This window comes from Haliotis rufescens, unplaced genomic scaffold (genome assembly GCF_023055435.1).
Source record: "Haliotis rufescens isolate VD_foot unplaced genomic scaffold, xgHalRufe1.0.p SCAF_15, whole genome shotgun sequence".
NCBI lineage: Eukaryota > Metazoa > Mollusca > Gastropoda > Lepetellida > Haliotidae > Haliotis > Haliotis rufescens.
The window spans coordinates 17407847-17431700 of NW_025963835.1; the positions used below are offsets into that span (position 1 = coordinate 17407847).

The window sequence follows — 23854 nt, forward strand, 5'->3', positions numbered from 1 at the left end:
GTTGTTTTCTATGGTGTGGTTGTAGTCAGAAAACAATATTACAGCTGTATCAGGGAGGCCTGCAATTAATTGAGTCTGGACATTTATATTCAGGTAAATTATTTATTCACATGAGACGGGGCTATATGAACACAAACAAATGTCCTGACTCATAGATTACCGGTCGTGTTGGGATTTGGGACAAAATAAAATTGAGCACTTTGTGATCTGTGACCAGGTTGACTGTCACCATACCCTAACCATGATAACAGCATGGGTAGATGCTCATGTTATCAACCACTTGTTTGGCCTATCTAGGCTATATTACGTTATAGGGAAAGTAGCAAATGTTTTAACTTATCCTGCATTACTCCGGATTGCATTAACTGCTGTCTTTTGATAGAGAGACGAACTGTGTGAGATCCAGCTGCTGAAGAAAGTTGCAGCAGCGCCCTCTCACACAGTCGGCAATGTGACCCGGAAGTCATGACGTAACATCAAAACACATAACTGCTTTAAACACAACATCTGAAACTTCGTGGGGAGGCAGTGTAGCGAAGGAAGGGCACTTCAACTTCGTAATGCAGGATAAGTATGCAAATATAAAAAATATTCAGATTTTACTAAATCTAATGACAATGGTGTTAACACTTTCTTGGGGAAGATTCATTTTCACAACACGAATGAACATGTAAAACATTTGCAATGATAAGGCACAGTATGGGCATATAAAAGTGGTTTACTCGAAAGTAGCAAAACACTACGCAACAGAGTTATTTCAATAATAGGGACAGCTATAAATTGGAATGATCTTTCATTATCCTGACCCACAAATCAGAAACATTGACACAAAGTAACATAGCAATCAGTTGAGGTTTTACTGCAACTGTCAGTGATGAACATTAAACGTTAAAATTTGTTTATTGTTTAACACCAAAATCAGAAGTGTTCGGCTAAATCAAAGGAGCCTGTAAATAATCCAAGTTACTGATTTATCTAGTCCAGACTTGATTATTTAAAGCTATTGTGACATAGCTGGAATATTACTGAGAGCAGCATCAAACAATATTCACTCACTCACTCACATGACAGGTCAAACAATTAAGCCCTAATACTAATCAGATGACTATGTCTGTCAAAAGAGGCAACTAACAGGATCGAGTCGTCTTGCTCACTGACTTGGTTGATGCATGACTATGTATCCCATTTGCGTGGATTGATGCTCATGTCAATCACTGGATTGTCTGGTCCAGACTCGATTATTTACAGACTTCTGTCAAATAGCTGGCAGTGTGCGAGCTTAGCCTCAATTTTGTAATTGATATCTTTTCCCGTAAAAACCAAGCCTCGTTCTCAAGTGCGACCTACAAACAGTAAATACAATTTGCTAGCAGATGACATATTCACTCTATAGTCTCTGTCAACTGGAGTTTTTAAACAGAGGTTTCTACTGAAACAACTTTTTTGTACTTTTATTAGCTTTCCATGTTACAAAATATATTCACTGGATATTAATGCTTTTCACCTGGATAATAAGGTTTATTCATTTCATGATGAGGATCATCTTTTTTTAAATTGTCCCAACTGTATGCATACCTGACAAGGACGACATTGGCTACCATTATGTTACGATGTCTTACATTTTTCTCAGGAGGAATGCCATTATTTTTTCTTTTGTTTCTATTTTTTCTGACTTGTTGGATGGCATAAATGCACATATATTCACAAGATGCAAAATTCTACTAGCGTTTAAACTTCTATATAATATTAATGCATACACAAGCCTTATTGGTATAAATGAACTCTTGATATTTTCCACTTGAAAATTCATTAGTTATAGAGGTGCCAGAATTCCAATATGTTCATACCTTTCTTGACAAATCTCCAGTGGTGTCACTTGGAAGTCGCATCATGATAAATAGTTAGTAAGAGACTGGTATTCCAAGTGAGTTCCAAGAAAATAACAGTTGAAACACACAATTTAGCCATGACCGAGCATAAAAATGCAATAGCCAAGGTATAATCCAAAAGTAATCGTCCACCACAACAGTAAAAGAAGTATACTGCTACAGCAGACGATAGGTTTGAGCCAATCATTTTACTGATAGAGGTCACGTGACTAAAATCTTGACAACTTCCGGTGGTGTGAAGGGTTACTTTCCCTAATTAAAACTAACAAACCAATACATATTTGAGATTTAAGTTCTGATTTATTTAAGCGCAAATGTCTGTTCAGTGTGATAACACTGACAAACTATGTCCAGACAGCTTAAGACAGAAAGAACCAAATGTCAAACACCACAACCTGTAAACCATCAGTTTAGACCCCTGACACACAAATTAGTCCCTCAATGACAAATCAGTCAACTCAAATTTAAACAAACGGTGTTAAACTGCCCTAAAGTAACATATCTGTCACTAGAATGTGATGCTATCAGTAAGATGCCAGATTTATTTATGTTTCTGGCCGCTCTGTGTGGGACTTCTTGGTCACTTCGAGGGGGAAACTGGGGACTGTCTTTTATCCAATTAAAAACATGTTTACATTTGTAGCTCCTCCTGTTTTAAGTTGGATATAGTAAGCTTAGTGATCAGTGATTGCAGGAAACATAGGAATTGGCCCCTCCTCCCTTTAAGATAGATGGAACCCATATTTTTGTGAATGACTTCTACCCTGTGAGAGAATATTTTGAGGTCACGTGACTTCAATAAACATGTTCTCACAGCCTCTACAGTGCATGGATGGGTTATATTTAGGTATTATTTTGGTAAATTGACATATGTGGAAATGGGAAATATATGAAAACATTACATGTACATATAGGATTTGTAATAAAAGGTTTATATGAGGTAGGTGTAGAGCCCAGGATTTTTCACTTCCTGTGACAGGGGCTGTGACGTCACTATGGGGCCTTTAGCATTGAATCTATTTATAACCTGTGTGAAAGCGAGGCTTGGTTTTCATCTATAAGCGGTAACATAGCCTGAGCTCGCACACTGTGGAATATTCAGTGTTTTGTTAAACAACCAACAAACAAACACTAATTTGTCTGCCCAGATGTGATTATTTACGGGTCTCCGTCATTTCTCTATTGCTGAGTGCGTTGTTTAACAACAAGCAAAATCAATGCTAATCATTTAAACTCAATGGCCATGATCAATAACTGCCAAGTATCAACAAAGTGCAGCAGGAAATAACACATTGTCAGTGCTTCCGGGTGTGTATACACCAAGTTCCTCTATCACCTGTGTTGATATACAGCCACTTCATAGTGCAGTAGTGACAATGAAATGAGGCCATGTGTTATCCAATGAGCCCTACTACATGCAAGAACTGTGTGGACCCTTAAGTTACCAAAATATCAAAGCAAGGTGTCAATGAAATTGAAGCAATGTGGAGATTCCTGCAAGGCTATGGCGCGAGCTGTCCAAGAAATATTGCTGTAATCTGAGCAAAATCGAGTGTACTTATGCACGATTGAGGTACTCCGTGTATATATACCCTGTGAAGTATTGATAATGGAAATAACATTGACACAAAGGCTGGGACGGGTAACTCATGTACTCAGGTGGGGTGGGTCCTGAGAAGGACATGGGTACCTTCAGGACATTCGGGATCTGTGGTAAGTCACGTGATAGATTGTTTAATGACAAAAACAATAAAAGTCACTTATTTTTTGCATTTCTTTCTGGCTATGCACACATTGTTTCTGACTTTGAAACATTTGAGTTAAGATGTAACTTCAGTCGACATCAGCGTATATAAATAGCATCTTCGGGAAAACAATTCCAAATCGGACATTATGTCCCAACTCTTGAGACCTACATAGGGTACCCGGGTAGGGTCAGGTAATAAGAGGTCGTAAATTTGGACTCGTCCCAGCCCTAATTGACCCCGTCCTTGAAGCAGAAACAGCTGACCCACAATGTTGCTCTGCGCATCTTCTGTACAATGCTTAGATGTCCCAAACACAGAACAACAAAAAGACTCTTTCATGTGTTTTTCCTGCCAGAGAATTTTAGATAGAGGCCATTTTCTGCCCGAAGAACGACCTCTGGAGAAGGCACCGCAGGTTTAGCAGGGTCAACCTCGATGTGAAATCTGTAAAAGTAAAATATTCCATTATATGACTCAGTTTTCATGTCAAAGCTTGTTGAAAGCTCCATTTAAATTCTGTACTAATACAGTATAATACATTTGTTACTCATCCTTCAATTTGCAAGTTTTAACTGCTTACAAAATTGCAGCTTACAAAAAAAAAGCAAAGAATTAAAAGTAACCTAACTGACATCTGTCCCGCAGTTATTTCCTGAGTAGTGTGATGATAATACAGCAGAAAATATGAAATATTGCCATATTGCAGATTATTCACATATTCCTGCATGTTTCATGGGGTTATTCCTATGCAGTAAGCTACTGCTGGAGCTGTCAACGAGGGTGCCAAACCCCTACCCTCCTGACGTCCGGCATACCACATACAGTAACATCTGTTCAAAACATTAGCATTGTTCACAATACTTCACATATGGCCATGCTCTGTTGAAATAATTATATAACCAACGATTTCAGATCATGACACTTTGGTCTCCTTCAATTATTCAACACCCACCGTCTAACAACTTGACACAGCATCACTTTTATTTCATTCACAGCAAAGTTCTGTCCGATACAGTTCCTGAAAAAACATCACAAACATCCTAAATATAGTACTGTTGAAACCTAACATCCCCTCGATGACTGTCTTATATGGACCTGGTTGTGACTATATGTAACTAAGGTGGCCATCTGTAATTTTTTTTGTGGTTTTCATCTGCCGATACGATATTACAAATAATGTCCTGCTAAAAATATGTTCTTATATCTACCTAATCATCCAATTTGATTGTACATCATCACATCCTAGAATCTGTTATCAAATTTCTGGTTACCAAAAAAATCTGCACCCAATGTCTTGAGTGAAAACAGTAGAACTTAGCAGCTTCAGTGGCCAAGAGATGAGTGATGTCATTTGATTGTGATGTCATGGTAACCGATGATGTCATATTGGTCTGCAAAGCATTGTGATGTTATTTTATTGCAGCGATATCTCCTAGGAGATGTAACTTGATCTCACCCAGTATCTCCTGTGAAAGCTTGTTTTGGATTTTAAAACTGCCTACTAATTATTATTGAAAATATTTTAATTTTGATGTTTAAACAAAGTTCATTCACCACTGTTTGATCTCTGACAACAAAGGTACCTTGCTGTGTATGCGCCCCTAGACAGTGTGATGGAAGTGAGACGGAAGTACTTATGTTTCCGGGAAAATCAAGACAGTGAGACGGAAGTAGTGATGTTTCCCAGAGCAACTATAGTCTGGAAGGTAATTTAAGGTACCAGCGTTTACTACAATATCTGAAAAACTATCGGACCTACTCCAGTCAAAGTTTGTATGAGATTATTAAACAGTCATACATAACTGGATATTACATTTAAAGACAATCGGTGCAAGAATAAAAAATCTGTCTATTTAGCTATCACTATATTTTATCAACAACCAGACCTATTCGTCACGGGTGGAACGAGTTGAGTTGATTGGTTCAACTGTGCCATATGGCCCTGTGACGCAGGGGTAGCATTATGCAGATGGCTGTTTCAATGAATGCTCGTTCCACCCGTGACGAACAGGTCTGGTTGTTGATGAAATATAGTGATAGCTAAATAGACAGATTTTGTATTCATGCACCGATTGTCTTTAAATGTAATATCCAGTTATGTATGACTGTTTAATAATCTCATACAACTTTGACTGGAGTAGGTCCGATAGTTTTTCAGATATTGTAGTAAACGTCGGTACCTTAAATTACCTTCCAGACTATAGACAGTGAGACGGAAATACTGATGTTTCCCAGAGCAACTAGACAGTGAGACGGAAATACTGATGTTTCCCAGAGCAACTAGACAGTGAGACGGAAATACTGATGTTTCCCAGAGCAACTAGACAGTGAGACGGAAATACTGATGTTTCTGGGAACATCTAGACAGTGAGACGGAAGTACTCATGTTTCCAGGTGTTCCCTGTTGTACTTGAGACAAAGGCTTTAATACTACAACACCTCAATTCCTGGTATTACTGCCTTGTTGCAGTCATCAAAGGACTGTAATTTGATTGGATGCTATTTTTAGAAGTTTTCGTTTGAACAGAACTCAAAACAAAGCTATGGTAGTGAACGGGTCCAGGGTATACTTCATAATGGAGATATAGTAGATTTGATGATCGAGCATGTCATACCTTGGTCCAGCAGAAAACGGCACAAAGCAGTAGGGGTCCCTCCCGGCAGCCCTGTCCAGACTGAATCTCTCGGTGTCAAACTCCTGAAACAAGGGTCACAATGAGTGCACTGTAGCTCACCTGGCTACACCTGGCAGAGGCTATCTGATCTGTGACACAACTTCTTTTTGAAAAATAAATCGAATACTCCTGGTGGACCCCAGGTTAGAATAGGTCTACAACACCTATGCTGATTGTAAGAGGTGACCATATATTTGTTTGTTTGTTGTGTAATGCCGCACTCAGCAATATTCCAGCTAAATGGTCAGTGGTCTGTAAATAATCGAGCCTGGACCAGACAATCCAGTGATTGACATCATGAGCATCGATCCAGGCAATTGGGATACGATGACATGCATCAACCAAGTCAGAGAGCCTGACCACCAAATCCTGTTAGTCGCCTCTTACGACAAGCATGGGTTGCTGAAGATCTATTCTACCCCGGATCTTTTCGGGTCTATATTCAGGCTTAGTGGCTTGGAAATCATTGTACAGCGTGGATCATTGCTTACAATATCAATCACTGGATAGCTCGGTCCAGAATCTTTTATTTACAGCCCATAGCTTGGAGCAGCATTGCACAACAGACAAACAAATCAAATATAAAAAGCCAGGAAGTTTTGAATGTTGACCATTCCGCACATGTTGCTTATCAGAGCTTGCCATTCCAAAAACATGTCTGTGTTGGGAATAAATTGACTTAAATGTGAATACATCACAGTTTACACATTTGCCTCCTTCAACACTTTGTTGAAAAAAAAAAGCTTCTTGCCTCACATCTTTTTAATAAAAATCTAACAATTTATTTGGCCTAAAAGTCTGGGCGATATCTGGGATATTTTTCCCACTACATAAGTCACAAAAAGAATCAACAACCATTAAAAAGCCCAGGGGCCACTTGCACAAAGCGATGTTAGCGCTATGACTATTGTAAGCCTATGTTAAAGTATGGGAGTTACGATCATCTTAGTGCTAAGATCGCTTTGTGCAAGTGGGCCCAGATGTAAGTAAAAGAGACCATACAAAGTATAACCTATCCAATTGAACCCCTTGAGATATGGAAACTAAATCTGATAATACCATGGGATTTGGCCAGACATTAGCGTTCCGGTGCATCTGGTACATGTTGATGTCGACTATCACCCCTTTGGGAATCTGGACGCCGTCAATGACCAGTGACTGGCTGAGCTGTCTGCTGACCACCGGCACAGGGGGAAACAGCCTCATGCTCTCACGGATAAACATGGGTAAATACTTGAGCTTGGCTAGATCATCCCTGAAACACAGGTACATTAGTCAGTGTGTGATAAACATGGACAAAAACTGGTCAGTGTGTGATAAACATAGGTAAATACAGATAATGTGTGACACACATGGGTAAATACTGAGACAGTGTGTAATAAACATGGGTAACCACTGAGACAGTGAGGGATAAACATGGGTAAATACTGAGACAGTGTGTGATAAACATGAGTAACCACTGAGAAAGTAAGGGATAAACATGGGTAAATACTGAGACAGTGTGTGACACACATGGGTAAATACTGAGACAGTGTGTAATAAACATGGATAACCACTGAGAAAGTGAGGGATACACATGGGTAAATACTGAGACTGGGATAAACATGGGTAAATACTGAGACAGTGAGGGATACACATGGGTAAATACTGAGACAGTGGGTGATAGCCATGGGTAAATACTGAGACAGTGTGTAATAAACATGGGTAAATACTGAGACTGGGATAAACATGGGTAAATACTGAGACTGTGGGATAAACATGGGTATATACTGAGACTGTGGGATAAACATGGGTAAATACTGAGACAGTGGGTGATAGACATGGGTAAATACTGAGACAGTGGGTGATAAACATTGTTAAATACTGACACAGTGGGTTATGAACATGGCTAAATACTGGTACAGTGTTAGATAAACACGGGTAAACACTGAAACAGTGGGTGATAAACGTGGTTAAATACTGGTACAGTGTTAGATAAAGATGGGTAAATACTGACACTGGTAAATACAGGGACGGTGTGTGACAAAGAGTAACTACTGGTACACTGGTCACCACAAACACCTCCTTACCACTCGACTTCATTCTTGTCCCCGACTGCCTGCTGAACGTCCTGGAGTACCTTCTGCTGCTCGGCAGGGTACTTGGCCAGCGTGTACAGACACCAACTGATGGCCGACGAGGTGGTGTCATGGCCTGGGCACAGACAACACATGTCTTATTAAATCAATCTGAGGTGGGGTGATGTAAAATGGGGTTCAACATCGAGTTCAAGATTATTACACTTTTATATTGTACGTCTATAACGACGTGCATGCGTGTGGCTGCTTGTACCAGTCCGGACTAATGACAATTTTATAGTGCTAGCCCACTGAGATACCATGCCGCAGTTTAACATGAATACCCCACTCAGACACAGTATACTGACTCCGAGCCAAACCAATCCTTGTTTTAGCCCCTTAATGCCAAAGCCAGACAGGGTAACAACAAGTGCCATCCTTTAAAGTCTTTTGGAATGATGCGGACGGGAATCGAACCTCTGACCTTTGCTATCTGGGCAGTCACTCTACCACTAGACCATGGAGGTGGTTCGACAATCTGAGAAGTGATGGAATGAATTCTGTGTAATATTGATTTTTAATAACATTTGAGTATGACAGTAACTATGCCATTAAAGGATAATCTGTGTGTATACATAGATGTCTTTCAATACTGAGTGAAGTAAAAACTGTGTCAGTTATTATGTATAGGAATGTGTATAGGAGATTTACAGAGCATCACACTATTTTGGGAAATGCACATACTGCAATACGTAGCACGATACATTGTAATTCTAAATTTTAAATTCAGAAGCACACTTGTGACAGACTGCAATATTTGTCCATCAAGTTTGCCATCTGTATTTTAGACCATAGAGCTTCCACAATTCGTCTTTTCTTGGAGCTCCAGTATGTTGATGACGTGTACAAATGCGTATGTACATAAGGGAGGTAACTGAGAATGAACCTACATCTTCGTGAACTTGCATTTTGGAATTATGGAAACAAACCTGCATTTTAGAACTATGGAAAGGTTTTGAAGATATTTGGTAAGTGTATAACATTTAACATATATATAAATATAAATCGCTATTTGAAACCACCCGATATATTGTGCATAAAAAAGTAGATTTGTAATACTTATTGTGGAAAGAATGAACCTCACTTTACCGATATATCGGTAATACCATGCACCCTAATGAAACCTGTATCATGTCCCCTACCTTCAAACATGAATGTGTCGACCTCATCTCTGAAGCCTGTATCATGTGCCCTACCTTCAAACATGAATGGGGGCAGTCGGGTAGCCTAGTGGTTAAAGCGTTCGCTCGTCATGCCGAAGACCCAGGTTTGATTTCCGACATGGGTACAATGTGTGAAGCCCATTTCTGGTGTCCCCTGCCATGATATTGCTGGAATATTGCTAAAAGCGGCGTAAAACCATACTCACTCACTCACTCACTCAAACATGAATGTGTCGACCTCATCTCTGAAGCCTGTATCATGTGCCCTACCTTCAAACATGAATGTGTCGACCTCATCTCTGATCTCCTGGTCAGTCAGGCCTTGACCTGCATCATCTCGCGCTGATAACAAAATGTCCAGGAAGTCCAAACGACGCTTGTTTAGTAACTCGGGATCTGATTCCTGGAAACAAAAGCTATAATATACTCCAGACTACCAATTTTTTGCATTGCTTGAGTGTTGATATTACCATTGTAAACATATGTATCTTATAGTTAATGTTCATAAAGTGAGTCAATCACTCAATCAGTGTCCGAAATAACTGCCTGTCCGCCTGACTGCTAATGTTTCTGTCAGGCTGCATGAAATTTTCTCCCACCTACCCAACTGTCTGACAGATAATTTTAACACTGCTTACATATTCAGTTTTATTGTAACTCCCTGTAGATTCTCAAGTACCGTAATCGACGCAATAAGCGCCCAGGGCGCTCTCAAAATTAGAAATAGGGGGCTCTTATTAGAATATTATTTGGGTGAGTTGAAAGATACATTTCGTGGTTTATGCTGACAGCCTGAAATGTTTATGTACGACAGATATATTTTTCTGACATTGAATTGCCCATAATTATGGGTGCATATAACACACGAGTGCGTATTGTACGCGAATTAATAAGTCTTGTGAACATTGATCAATCGGAAGGGGTACTAATTGGGATTGTTCACTAGCCAATGTATTAGCAAATACCGCTGTGGGCGCTTATTAGAGCAGGGCGCTTATTACGTCGAATACGGTAGTTGTTAATATTATTTTAACTGAATTGAATCAAGACACGATTTGTCTCTTATTTTTTTGCGATTTTTCAATATTTATAATACGGTTACTTTAAAGAAGGGCAGGCAACACTTATGGGTCACCAGCCTGACTGGCTTGTGGGGTTCTAAAATTATTTCAAACACTGGACTCTGTCAGCAACATTTAAGCTTTATCCTGGCTGCCTGTACATGATCGAGTTTGGCCTAGGCAAACATAGTATCTGGGAATGATGACGCACAATTATACAAGTTATTGAGTCTTCATCTGAGTTGGTTTAAACAAGTTACTAGGAACCTATTCTGACCTGGAATCCTAACAGGAGTTTCATGAAGTAATCGTGGTTGACAACTGGAACACCCGTGGCCCCTAATTCTGTTGTAAGCATGGGAGGTATATGATAATCACAAACTGAGAACACCTTGGTCATCTTGGTCACATCTTAATTACCTTGACAACCTTGGTCACCTTAACTACTTTGGTCACCTTGACTACCTTGGTCATCTCTAGGTTTGTCAGCACCATACCCATGCTCGTGGGTTTCACCAAAGTGGTAAACGTCCGAGACCTGCATCACTTCAGGCTTTCCTACCACATTAAGCTGACACGCCGTTATATAACTGGAATACTGTTAAAAGCGGCGCTAAACCTAACTCACTCACTCACTCACCTTGGTCACCTTAACTACCTTGGTCACCTTGATTACCTTGGTCACCTTAACTACCTTGGTCACCTTGACTACCTTGGTCACCTTGATTACCTTGGTCACCTTAACTACCTTGGTCACCTTGACTACCTTGGTCACCTCGATTACCTTGGTCACCTTAACTACCTTGGTCACCTTGATTACCTTGGTCACCTTGATTACCTTGGTCACCTTGACTACCTTGGTCACCTTGATTACCTTGATTACCTTGGTCACCTTAACTACCTTGGTCACCTTGACTACCTTGGTCACCTTAACTACCTTGGTCACCTTGACTACCTTGGTCACCTTGATTACCTTGGTCACCTTGACTACCTTGGTCACCTTGATTACCTTGGTCACCTTGATTACCTTGGTCACCTTAACTACCTCGGTCACCTTGGTCACCTTGATTACCTTAGTCACTTTAACTACCTTGGTCACCTTGACTACCTTGGTCACCTTGACTACCTTGGTCACCTTGACTACCTTGGTCACCTTGATTACCTTGGTCACTTTAACTACCTTGGTCACCTTGATTACCTTGGTCACCTTGATTACCTTGGTCACTTAAACTACCTTGGTCACCTTGATTACCTTGGTCACCTTGATTTCCTTGGTCACTTTAACTACCTTGGTCACCTTGATCATAGTGGATGCTTTGATCAACCACAGACCAATACCATCTGAAGCTGTCATCGCTGTCACCTTGATCACCTTGATTACCTTGGTTACCTCGGACATTATGGTCACCTTTCCAAATTGTACATCATAGCCACCTTGGCTACCTTGGTCACCTTGACTACCTTGGTCACCTTGACTACCTTGGTCACCTTGACTAACTGTGACAATCTTCGTCGTCCTCATCACAGTGCTACTAGAACTACCAACAGGTAGGATACATACTGCATCATGAGTGTCTATATTGACTACAAATGAAAATCTTACCAGTGCCTTTTTCCTAGCCATGATGATGTCCTCCGAGAATTTGTGAACATATTGACAGAGCTTGGCAAACTCCTTCCCATTGGCCGAGAGGTTGTAGATGAAAGGGATGTAGTGCAGGATGTTCCTGGAACATGGGGGACGTGGGTGAGTGTGCATACAACTACCACCGATAATATACATACACAAATAGCCTGTCACCCAGCGACACACAAGATAAACAACACAGCCAGTTAACAAGCTAGAGACAGTGAGTGAGTGAGTGAGTATGGTTTTACGCCGCTTTTAGCAATATTCCAGCAATATCATGGCGGGGGACACCAGAAATGGGCTTCACACATTGAACCAATGTCGGGAATCGAACCCTCGTCTTCGTCGTGACGAGCAAACGCTTTAACCCCTAGGCTCCCCGACCACCGCAAGCTAGTGACAGGATAGCCAACTTTTCCAGTTAACCAGCTAGAGACAGAATAGCCGACATTTCCAGTTTACCAGCTAGAGACAGGATAGCCGACTTTTCCAGTTTACCAGCTAGAGACAGGATAGCCAACTTTTCCAGTTTACCAGCTAGAGACAGGATAGCCGACATTTCCAGTTTACCAGCTAGAGACAGGATAGCCGACTTTTCCAGTTTACCAGCTAGAGACAGGATAGCCGACTTTTCCAGTTTACCAGCTAGAGACAGGATAGCCGACTTTTCCAGTTTACCAGCTTGATGTAAGATAACTAACATGTCAAGTTAACTAGCTACACGTAAGATATAAAAAAACATACCCTGTTAACCAGCTAGAGACAGGATAGCCAACATGTCCTGTTAACCAGCTTAAAACAAGATAGCTGACATGTCCAGTTAACCAGCTTGATACAAGATAGCCAACATGTCCTGTTAACCAGCTTGATACAAGATAGCTGACATGTCCAGTTAACCAGCTTGAAACAAGATAACTAACACGTCCTGTTAACCAGCTTGAAACAAGATAACTGACATGTCCAGTTAACCAGCTTGATACAAGATAACTAACATGTCAAGTTAACCAGCTACACGTAATATAAACAACACGTCCTGTTAACCAGCTCGATACAAGATAACTAACACGTCCTGTTAACCAGTTAGAGACAGGATAGCTGACATATCCAGTCAACCAGTTCGATACAAGATAGCTAACATGACAAGTTAACCAGCTTGACACAAGGTAACTAACATGTCCTGCTAACCAGCTAGAGACAATAAATCCAACATCTCCAGTTAACCAGTCAGTGATGAGGCAAACAGAACGTCAAGCAAACCAGTGGCATCATTTATTAGCTATTTACTTACAAGGATCTTGCCATGATCAGGTTTGACAATCTGATGACAGCTTTTACATAAGGATGACTCTGTCTGGAACAAAGATGTATTTAAGATAAAAGTGCATCCTAACTCCATAAGACTGAAAAACAAGGAACTGTTTGTGAGGCATCAGTGTGTCACTTTGAGTCTGTGCATCAGTCAGTTCTATGGCCAAGAAAAGATATTATTCAAATTTCCCACATCATATAAAGAAGACTCAGATACCCATGCTTGACGTCATTAAAATCAGAGTGTGTGTGAGTGAGTTGGGTTTAACGCCGCTTTTAACAGTATTCCAGACATATCGCAGCATGTCAGCTTAATGTGGGAGGAAAGCCTGAAGTGATGCAGGTTTCAGACGTTTACCACTTGGTGAAACCCACGAGCACGGGTATGGTGCTGACAAACCTAGAAACATAATCGGGGCGAACCGGGATTCGAACCCACAATCATAGGTTTCTGGCGTGCCAAAGGGACGCAACGCTGCAGTGCGAATCGCGGCGCCTTAGACGACTGGGCCACCCGTGCCCCCTGGTATGACAGAGCTGGGGATCGAATCACCAACCTGCCACTCTACAGACAGACTATGTTAGTGTCACATCAGCTGAAACCAAATCAACATAGCCCCCGAGATATTAAAGATCCAACCTTCCACTCTACAGACAGACCATGTCAGAGTCACATGGCTGAAACAAAGTCTACTAGGGCTGGGGCGGGTAACTAGGGTACTCGGGTCGGGTGGGTACTGAGTAGGATCCGGGTACCCACAGGACTACCCGGACCTGTGGTTAATCACGTGATATATTGTTTAATGACAAAATTTATCTAGAACTCTATGGTTTCACACACTATAAGTGACTAATGTTTGCATTCCTTCTGACTTCATATGTTTGATTAAAGATAGAACTTCAGTCAAGTTCAGTTTATGCATGACCAGATCATTTTCATTCGTGTATCTAAATACATTTTACGAGGGCTACGGTCAAACTATTCCCAGTCGGACCATCTTTCCGAGGCAAGAGAGTAAACTGACTTTAAAAGTCCAGTTTCCACCCTTGCCGAACTTGGCTGGAATTACTGGGCTCGATCGTAGCGCCACCAGTGGCTATTTCCAGTAATGTCCCTTCTAAGCCTCTTCAATGAACCAATCATATTCCACCTCTCGTATCACTTGCGTTTGCTTCACACAAAATGGTGGGACCCAGTCAGGACGATCTGATCGATAATCAAGATCTTTATTGTGATAAAACGGTCTAACATCACGAAATGCATCAATTCACGTGAGCACCTTGACTAAAAACATGAAAAGATTTGGAAAATATCTGCTGACGAGTTGGCAAATCCTGCAATTGACCGAAATCTGCACGACAGTTTATGAACCGGATTTCGATTTCGGTGCGCGATTTTTATTGGACTATGCATAGACTCGTAAGTCGAGCCAAAATGTAACTCCATAATACCAGTCTAGTTTGGCAAGGGTGTACACTGGACTTTTATAGTCAGTTAACTCTCTTGCCTTTGGAAGATGCAGTCGGACATTTGGACCTATCTCTTGAGACCTGCAGTGGGCGCCCGGGTAGGGTCGGGTAAAAGGGGTGTATGTACCCGGGTAGTAAATTTGGACTCAGCCCAGCCCTAAAGTCTACATAACCCACCGGGATAATAAAGATTCACTGTATTTCTTCATTAATGCCTTGTAGCCCCTCACCCTTTTTCCTGGATGTCATCCTTATAGGACAGCGAACACTGCAGCATCGTGTCCAGAGTGGCTAGTCCAGCCGGGGCAAACACTTCAACAGAGTTACCTCCCTTACTTTGGCTCTCCAGATTTTTCTGAAGATAGAAAAGTTTTGGGGCAACTTGCAATCCTGTTGGGCTTAATTAGATACTGCAACACACCTACTTGTGCCAGGGTATTGAAAGATTCTGAATGTAGAGAAATTTGTGAAATGGGACACATGAGAATGATAAATAAGTTGTAAGGAAGGCATAACAAAATTCAAGGCTAATTATAAATGACTCAAACATTTTGAAAAAAACGTTACTTAACTACAAATAAAGTGAATGATGGATCTTTCATGGGTAGACCCAATGAGTTAAAAATAAACCTTACATATACTATTTTCTTCGAGCAGTTTATGTAACATATTTGGGTACAAAACAAAGAATACTATCTGCTTTTTCACAAGTTTTTTAATTTCTATCCTTGATTATCCAATGTATTTTATCTAAGTGTTATTATTACATTTTATAATATTAATAAATCCTCTGGACAACTGACTATTGCTCCAATCTCATTAAAATTAGACCTCAGTTCTCGCTACCGCTTAACAAAGATCTGAGGACATCCTATTACGGGTCCCGTAAGAATGACCTTTCATCCGACCAATCAGAGCATCGCTTACCAGATTATGAAAGTGACAGTCAGAATGTGATTTCCAATCATGCAGACTCAAAAACTTTAACTCCCAACGATAGTTACGGGTTCAACGACTGTATCCATACAATCTAGACCATCTATTAGCCATTCCAGAATGTTCTTTTGTTCAGGTTTCAATTTTGTAATCGAGAATTTGTCAAAATATGTTTCGAAGCGTAGACACCAATTTGAAATTGGTGCCGTAAAGCACGAGAAAGCTGCCTTCTGATTGGTCATTCCATTGGTCGGTCAAAGTTCGCGCAAGGTCAGTCTGACGTGACCAATAATGGGATATCCTCAGATCTTTGTTTAGCGGGAGCGAGAACTAAGATCTGATTTTAATGAGATTGACTATCTCTCTCTCTTAATTTCTCCAGTTTCGGAGGCTATTCAACATTTTGTCATTCAACATGGGACTCAACACTAAGCAAGGGTAGTGAATGGGTCCAGGCTATTGATAATAGATAGGACGAAGATATTACATGCCAAATAACTGAAGATGAGGCTTGAACGCTATGTACTTTGCCGACATCTATTTAACAAGGTATTGAAGTCACATTTACCATGAACGTCTGAGCCACCTGGTTGTAGACCCTGACATATGGCTGGAGAATATCGAAGTGGAAGGCTGGGGTCAGCAGGCGGCGGTTTCTCTCCCACTTCTTACCATCGCTCACTAGTAATCCATCCCCTGTAACCATGGAAACACAACCAGTAGATTAGTTTGGCAAGGATGGAAACTGGACTTTTAAAGTCTGTCAGCTCCCTTGCCCTGGGAAGTTGTCAGTGTAACAATGCTTTTGAACCATCAGGCTAGCCAATCGCCCCAAACCCAAAAGTAATGCAGGGTGTAGATTTTTACCACTTTGGTGAAAAGGCTGTGCTGACAATCCAAGATTCTTATTCAGGTTAAATCTGAGATCAAAACAGATGATCATCAGATCCTGGCATGACTAAGGGACACAACTCAGGTCCTTACACTGCAGGTCCTTTAAACAAGGTGCCCCCTGCACCTCATAAAACTGAAATGACAATCTAACATTCACCTTGCCAAGGTAACAAATGAGTGAGTGAGTTTGTTGTGTTTAACACTATTTTGAACAGTATTTCAGTACTGATGAGGGAGGAGGGCCCAGAGAGATGTTTGTTGTAGATGTTATCAGACCTGTGAAGATCCGGGTTCGAATGGGTCTTCAGCAACCCATGCTTGCCGTGAAAGGTGACTATGTTTGTCGTTCGTTCGTTCGTTCGTTCGTTCGTGAGTATGGTTTTACGCCGCTTTTAGCAATATTCCAGCAATATCACGGCGTGGGACACCAGAAATGGGCTTCACACATTTCGGGAAACGAATCCGGGTCTTCGGCGTGATGAGCGAACGCTTTAACCGCTAGGCTACCCGACCGCCCTGTTTATCGTAAGAGGCAACTAACAGGATCGGGTGATCAGGCTTGCTGCCTTGGTTGATGCATGTCATCGTATCCCAATTGCGAGGAACGATGCTCATAATGTCAATCATTGGATTGTCTGGTCCAGACTTGATTATTTACAGACCTCTGTCATACAGCTGGAATATTGCTGTGTGTGTTAAACAACAAACAAACAAACAAAACTTTTCTGTAACCAATGAGTATGTTTGGGTGTTGATAAGAGAGAGAGCGAGTGAGTGAGGTTTTACGCCGCTGTTAGCAATATTCCAGCAATATCAAGGCAGGGGACACCAGAAATGGGCTTCACACATTGTACCCATGTCGGAAACCGAACCCCAGTCTTCAACGTGACAAGGGAATGCTTTAACCACAAGGCTACCCGACCGCCCCTGGGTGTTGATAGTCCTAGGATCTTAAATCGGAAATCGGAAATCGAACCCGGGTCTTCAGCATGACAAGCGAATGCTTTAACCACAAGGCTACCCGACCGCCCCAGGGTGTTGATAATCCTAGGATCTTAAATCAGGGCAAATCTGATATTGGCATCTCACAATCGCATCACTAAGGGACGTAACTCTACACAGCAAATTGCAGCAGCTCAACCCACCGGGCCCCCTGTGCCAATCAAAGTCAGATGTGTAGTTTACACTCACCTAGCCATGGCAACAAGAATTCATATCCACCTCCACCCTTGGCCTTGGGTTCGGATGTTTTCAGAATGGCCTTCACACTCTCGTGGTGGGCGGCAACTACAATAGGTCTGTAGAACCCAATCCAGAACATATATGCTTGAGATCCATCTTTCAATAATACCATAGTGTCCTCAAAAAAGGCCTTGATACTTTTAATCTGCAAAACAAACAAAAATGGAACATTTGAACCTACTGGTACTGTAAGAGAGTACAGGCCTAGTAATACTGCCTTGACATGTACTTAATTCCACTATAAGATCATTGATATTTTGTTTGTTGTTTAACGCTGCACTCAGCAATATTCCAGCTATATGACGGCGGTCTGTAAATAATTGAGTCTGGACCAGACAATCCAGTGATTGACATCTGCACATGATTTCTATACTTTACATGCAAATCCTGTACGAGACAAATGGTGCATCTCGAGTCATGGATCTATGACGTTGCATGTGATGCGTTCTTGAGCATCGATTCACACAACATACCAACCAGTATGTTCCTTAGTGCCTCGAACCAATCTAATATCTCTTGAATATGAGTAAGTCTTCATATATCAACCATCATGTATGGTATTCAAGTTTCTTTTGTCGGTGAGAATATATGAAACAGATTCCAATATCAAGATGAGAATAAGATGAGAATGACAGCTGGTAATGCCTGTCTTGACAATATAATCTAAAATACTGTATAAACGGTATTATGTTTGTTTGTTTGTTTGTTCAGCAATATTCCAGCTATATGACGGCGGTCTGTAAATAATTGAGTCTGTACCAGACAATCCAGTGATTGATATCATGAGCATCGATCCACGCAATTGGGATCTATGACATGCAACAACCAATTCAAGTCCCCAAGCCTGACCACCCAATCCCGTTAGCCGCCTCTTACGACAAACACAGACACCTTTCACGGCAAGTATGGGTTGCTGAAGACCTATTCTACCCCGGATCTTCACAAGTTCTATTCACGGTATTAGTATCCTGCTGCAAGAAAACACACCCTGTCCCTGCTATACTGGTTGTAAGAGGGGACTTAATATATTGGGAGGTCAGGCTTGGCTGGCTGATTCCATGTCATCGTACCCCAACATGGATTGCTGCTCATAACACCAATCACTGGATTCTTTACATGCTGCCATCATATATCTATAATATTACTGAATGAGATTTCAAAACAAAAAACAATATAAACTAAATGCCAGGCAAAAGAAGGCACATGAAAATTAAATCTGAGGATTTGGGGAGTAAAGTGACCACCTCCATCTTTCTCCTCCATCACCTAGTGATAGCATGCTGCCAATCAGGATCAGAGTAGGTGCAAGATATTCATCAAAATATAATGGACAAATAATACACTGGATACTCAAGGATGGATTGAATGTTGTATACTTATAGGAAATGATTTGGATACAATATATATTATTTAGATCTGTAGTTCACCTGACATGCAGAATATGAGCCTAGTTCCAATTACCTGTCACAGGTATAATGCTAAATGGGGATCAGGTGGTCACCTCCCCGACTGGGTACCACTGTACCCTGAATGTGTGGATTGCTGCTCCTGCTATCAATCACCAGTTTTTTTCTGGAGCAGACACAAATTTGATCTTCAAAACTAACCATTGCTATTAAGGCCAGGACTGCCAACCAGTGTTTGAAATTTAAAAAAATACCAGGTTGCCATCAGGACCCACACACATTAGAAGTTGCAGGCCCTGAAGTTGCAGGTCCTGAAGTTGCAGGCCCTGAAGTTGCAGGTCCTGAAGTTGCAGGCCCTGAAGTTGCAGGTCCTGAAGTTGCAGGCCCTGACTCTTCATGCCCTCATTTACAACAAATATGCAGCTTCTTGTGACAAATAAATCGGGACATAAATGTACTGCAGGCCACAGAGACCCACACAACATTGAAACTATGGGCCCGACACAAAACCTACCTGACACGGGCCTACGTGCAGGCGCTTATTTCCAACACTGCTGCCAACTTGCTTAAGGCTATATAATTCCCACTTCATGGTGATTCGTTAACTCCAATCTCAACCACCCACTCCTCTATATCCTCAACACACATCCTACACAATGTTACAGTGTTATCACAGTACGTTTCTCGTATACCATACCACGTACCTGTTTCAAATTTCCCCACAGCCAATGAATGGGAAAATGGGGAAACTTGTCGTCCAACCCAATGTGCCATTTCCGCAGTGTCCTGGCGAGAGGAAGAACTTTGAAGACGAAGACACTGATGGCCAGTGCTATCAAGAAGACACCAACAATTCCTAATGCTATCATCTTTGTATGTGTACAGTGTCAACGTGTTCCTCTTCTGCCACCATTAAATGTCAAGGCAGAGATCGTATACCGAGTCGTATGGTCTTTGATCAAGGGTAAAGACCGGCGTGTTATTTTTAACTATCACTCATACCCGCGTAATCAACTGACCCGACCCAACGTGCCCGGTAATTGAGGCTCTACATTGATGGTACACTAGAGGTGTAATTTGGTATTGTGGTGCATGAAAATCGAGATGTCGCTCTTTTTCCAAACCAATAGAGCATCTCACCCAGTGTCTTTGATATCGAATATATGAAAACAAATCGGTACAAGTTTAAAACTGCGAGGCTTGCCAAAAGACATGATGCTGTTATTTTAACATACAAAATCAGCCTTCCAACCAGTGTCTTGAGTGTAAAGGTTATGTCAACCAGCTACAGAGGTGAGTAATTGTGACGTCATGGTAACCGATGACGTCACAATGGTCTTCAAATCATTGTGATGCTATTCATTGTAGGGATATCTCCCAATGTAAATATAGAATACTAAACGAGCTCCCGTGTAATACCAATTTTATGAAACGAGTGAATAGTTCTGGTATCTGACGAGCGAAATCGAGTCAGATACCATAACTATTCATGAGTTTCATAAAATTGGTTTTACACGGGAGCGAGTTAAGTATTTTATTTATTACTGGTTATTTATAACCTTTTTAGAATTATACTGTTGAGTGTGAATAGGCTGACACCTACACGATCCACGGCATAATCAAACTGAGTTTAACAGAATAATACTTCAAATACGTCAAAAGTTGAAACGTATGAATTTAATACCATCCAAGGGTCCACCTTTAGAATTCAGGCGTCCGTTCCACAAAATTATCGTAGCGTTAAGGTTATCGCAACTCATATACTTTAACTTTGACCAACGACTGTCGTCGCGCTACCGTACGATCGCCTTTTGGAACGGGGCCTTGCACCTCAAAGTTTACAATCACGTCACAATACCCGATGACGTAATTTGTGGAATTTTGTTGCAAGATCCTTCGGCGAAACAATGCCATGTGACGTCAACCTAGCAACAAGGTTGCTGGGGTCATCCAGTGTGCATAAGCTCCTCTCAGTGATCTATCATCTCCACACGCAATGTCGTTGAATAAGCCAAGGGATGTTATTACTTGCCCGTGAAGAGATCACCCGTTTAATAAACATACAGCTGTATTACACTTTGTGTAATACCAAAACGCGTGCTTATGTACTCTCGGAACACGTTTCACGAACAAATATTGAAAGATCTCAACATCCTTTGGCTTATTCAACGACATTGCGTGTGGAATTGATAGATCACGGAGAGGAGCTTATGCACACTCGATGACCCCAGCAACCTTGTTGCTAGGCTGACGTCACATGGCATTGTTTCGCCGATGGATCTTGCAACAAAATTCCACAAATTACGTCATCGGGTGTTGTGACATTATTGTAAACTTTGAGGTGCAAGGCCCGTTCCACAAGGCGATCGTATTGTAGCGCAACGACAGTTGTTAGTCTAAGTTAAAGTATGTGAGTTGCGATAGTCTTGGCCCTACGATAATTTTGTGAATTCTAAAGGTGGACAGCTGTATGGTATTAAATTCATACGTTTCAACTTTTGACGTGTTTGAAGTATTATTCTGTTAAACTCAATTGGACTATGCCGTGGATCGTGTAGGTGTCGGCCTATTCATATTCAACAGTAGAATTCTAAAAACGTTATAAATGGCAAGTAATTAATAAAATACTAAACTCGCTCCCGTGTAAAACCAATTTTATGAAACTCATGAATAGTTGTGGTATCTGACTCGATTTCGCTCGTCAGATACCACAACTATCCACTCGTTTCATAAAATTGGTATTACACGGGAGCTCGTTTAGTATTCTATATTTATTACATTATATAAGATAGCAACGCGGTAAACCGCAAAGAACAATGAAGAACGAAGCGTGGTTTATTTCACGATAAAACATTGTTCTATCATGACGTCATTTCTAGAGATTCGAACATGCGCTCGCAACTTGATGACGTCCTGTGTTTGACGACGTCATTTTTAAGAGGGGAGCATCTGGTGAGTTGTTTCCTTTAGATGCAGCAGGGCAACGCAGATGAACGCGATGGCCGAACGATCGCGCCCAAAAGCAAGAGAGATATGACAATCGGTATTGGGAGAAAAGGTACCGGTAATCGACGTGATGATTGTGAACAAATGCGGGAAATACCCACCTGTGCATAAAGTGGACTTGTGCGACGTTGCCGAGGTCGGATTCTATTGAGGGAGTCATCATTATTTAGATAGGGGTTAATATTTTTAAAGCTTGTACATTTTGTCAACATCCTTAAAGAGGATGTTCATACTGCTGATATCGCATATAAGAAATAAACAACTCCCACTCGTCGTTTATTTTTTAATTAAAATTGTATCAGAATTAAGGATGAAAATTTATGGATGACAACTTCTTTATTATGAGGAACACAACGTTTCGGAGTATATGCTTACTCCTTCATCGGGTGAATGAATGATATGAGGCAGAGAGCATATATATGTACACGTAAGAACAACAAAAGTAATGAGATAACAAATGGTGGAATTAAATTATCACTGATAGGTAAATGGCAATGGGCAGTGGTTGATTGAGTATGGTTTTACACAGCTTTTAGCAATATTCCAGCAATATCACGGCGGAGGACACCAGAAATGGGCTTCACACATTGTACCCATGTCGGGAATCGAACCCGGGTCTTCGCCGTGACGAGCGAACGCTTTAACCACTAGGCTACCCGACCGCCCCTAATGGGCAAATTGGCAAACGGGAGCCTGGGGGTAATTAGCACTGATAGGTAAACGGGAGGCCGGGGAGTACCCAACCCCCTCTGGACCCCCCTTGGAAAAAATACCATTTAACAAAATTGGGGGTAGATTTCTTCGTCCGCAGATAAGTTATGGCGGGCTGACCTGGGCTGAATGGCACGTAGTCGCTACACACGTAAAGCTGGTTCGCTAAACAAAGACAAGGGACATAACCCCGGGCATTCCCAATCACCAGTACCTAAGAGGCTTAAAACGGTAGTTACATGTTCAGTCTGAAAGTTCCTCCCCTATCATATCAAGTCTAGAGTGTGACATCTCGTTAAGGTGAAGCATTCTTTATATAGACCCGTGAAGATCCGGGATAGAATAGGTCTTCAGCAACTATGCTTGTCGTAAAAGGCGACTAACGGGATCGGATGGTCAGGCTCTCTGACTTGGTTGTTGCACGATCATCGATCCCAATTGCGTGGATCGATGCTCATGATATCAATCACTGGATTGTCTGGTCCAGACTCGATTATTTACAGACCGCCGTCATATAGCTGGAATATTGCTGAGTGCGGCGTTAAACAACAAACCAACCAACCAACCATTCTTTATAAATCAGTGACACAATTGTGTT

At 41.4% G+C, this 23854-nt stretch overlaps 1 protein-coding gene across 1 annotated transcript; it reads right to left on the reverse strand.

Moving 5' to 3' along the window:
- Window positions 1-88: 88 nt before the first annotated feature.
- On the reverse strand, window positions 89-20584 carry LOC124138682 (cytochrome P450 4B1-like). Its single transcript, XM_046505451.2, has 12 exons — window positions 20244-20584; window positions 18083-18278; window positions 16566-16693; window positions 15292-15416; window positions 13572-13634; window positions 12257-12380; window positions 9863-9995; window positions 8382-8505; window positions 7372-7567; window positions 6253-6335; window positions 4590-4655; window positions 89-4081 (listed from the first exon to the last, which is right to left on the reverse strand). Exons 1-12 carry the CDS (start codon window positions 20406-20408, stop codon window positions 3973-3975), a joined length of 1512 nt encoding a protein of 503 aa, XP_046361407.2. The 5' UTR covers window positions 20409-20584; the 3' UTR covers window positions 89-3972.
- Window positions 20585-23854: the final 3270 nt, after the last annotated feature.

Bases quoted from the DNA above. Each gene is read 5' to 3' on its own strand.
- LOC124138682 (XM_046505451.2), bottom strand. From the start codon at position 20,408: ATGATAGCATTAGGAATTGTTGGTGTCTTCTTGATAGCACTGGCCATC. The intron at 7,568-8,381 runs GTAAGGAGGTGT...CCTGTGTTTCAG, and splicing joins GACAAGAATGAAGTCGAGTG to GGATGATCTAGCCAAGCTCA. The intron at 4,082-4,589 runs GTGGGTGTTGAA...TTACTTTTACAG, and splicing joins CTGTGTCAAGTTGTTAGACG to ATTTCACATCGAGGTTGACC.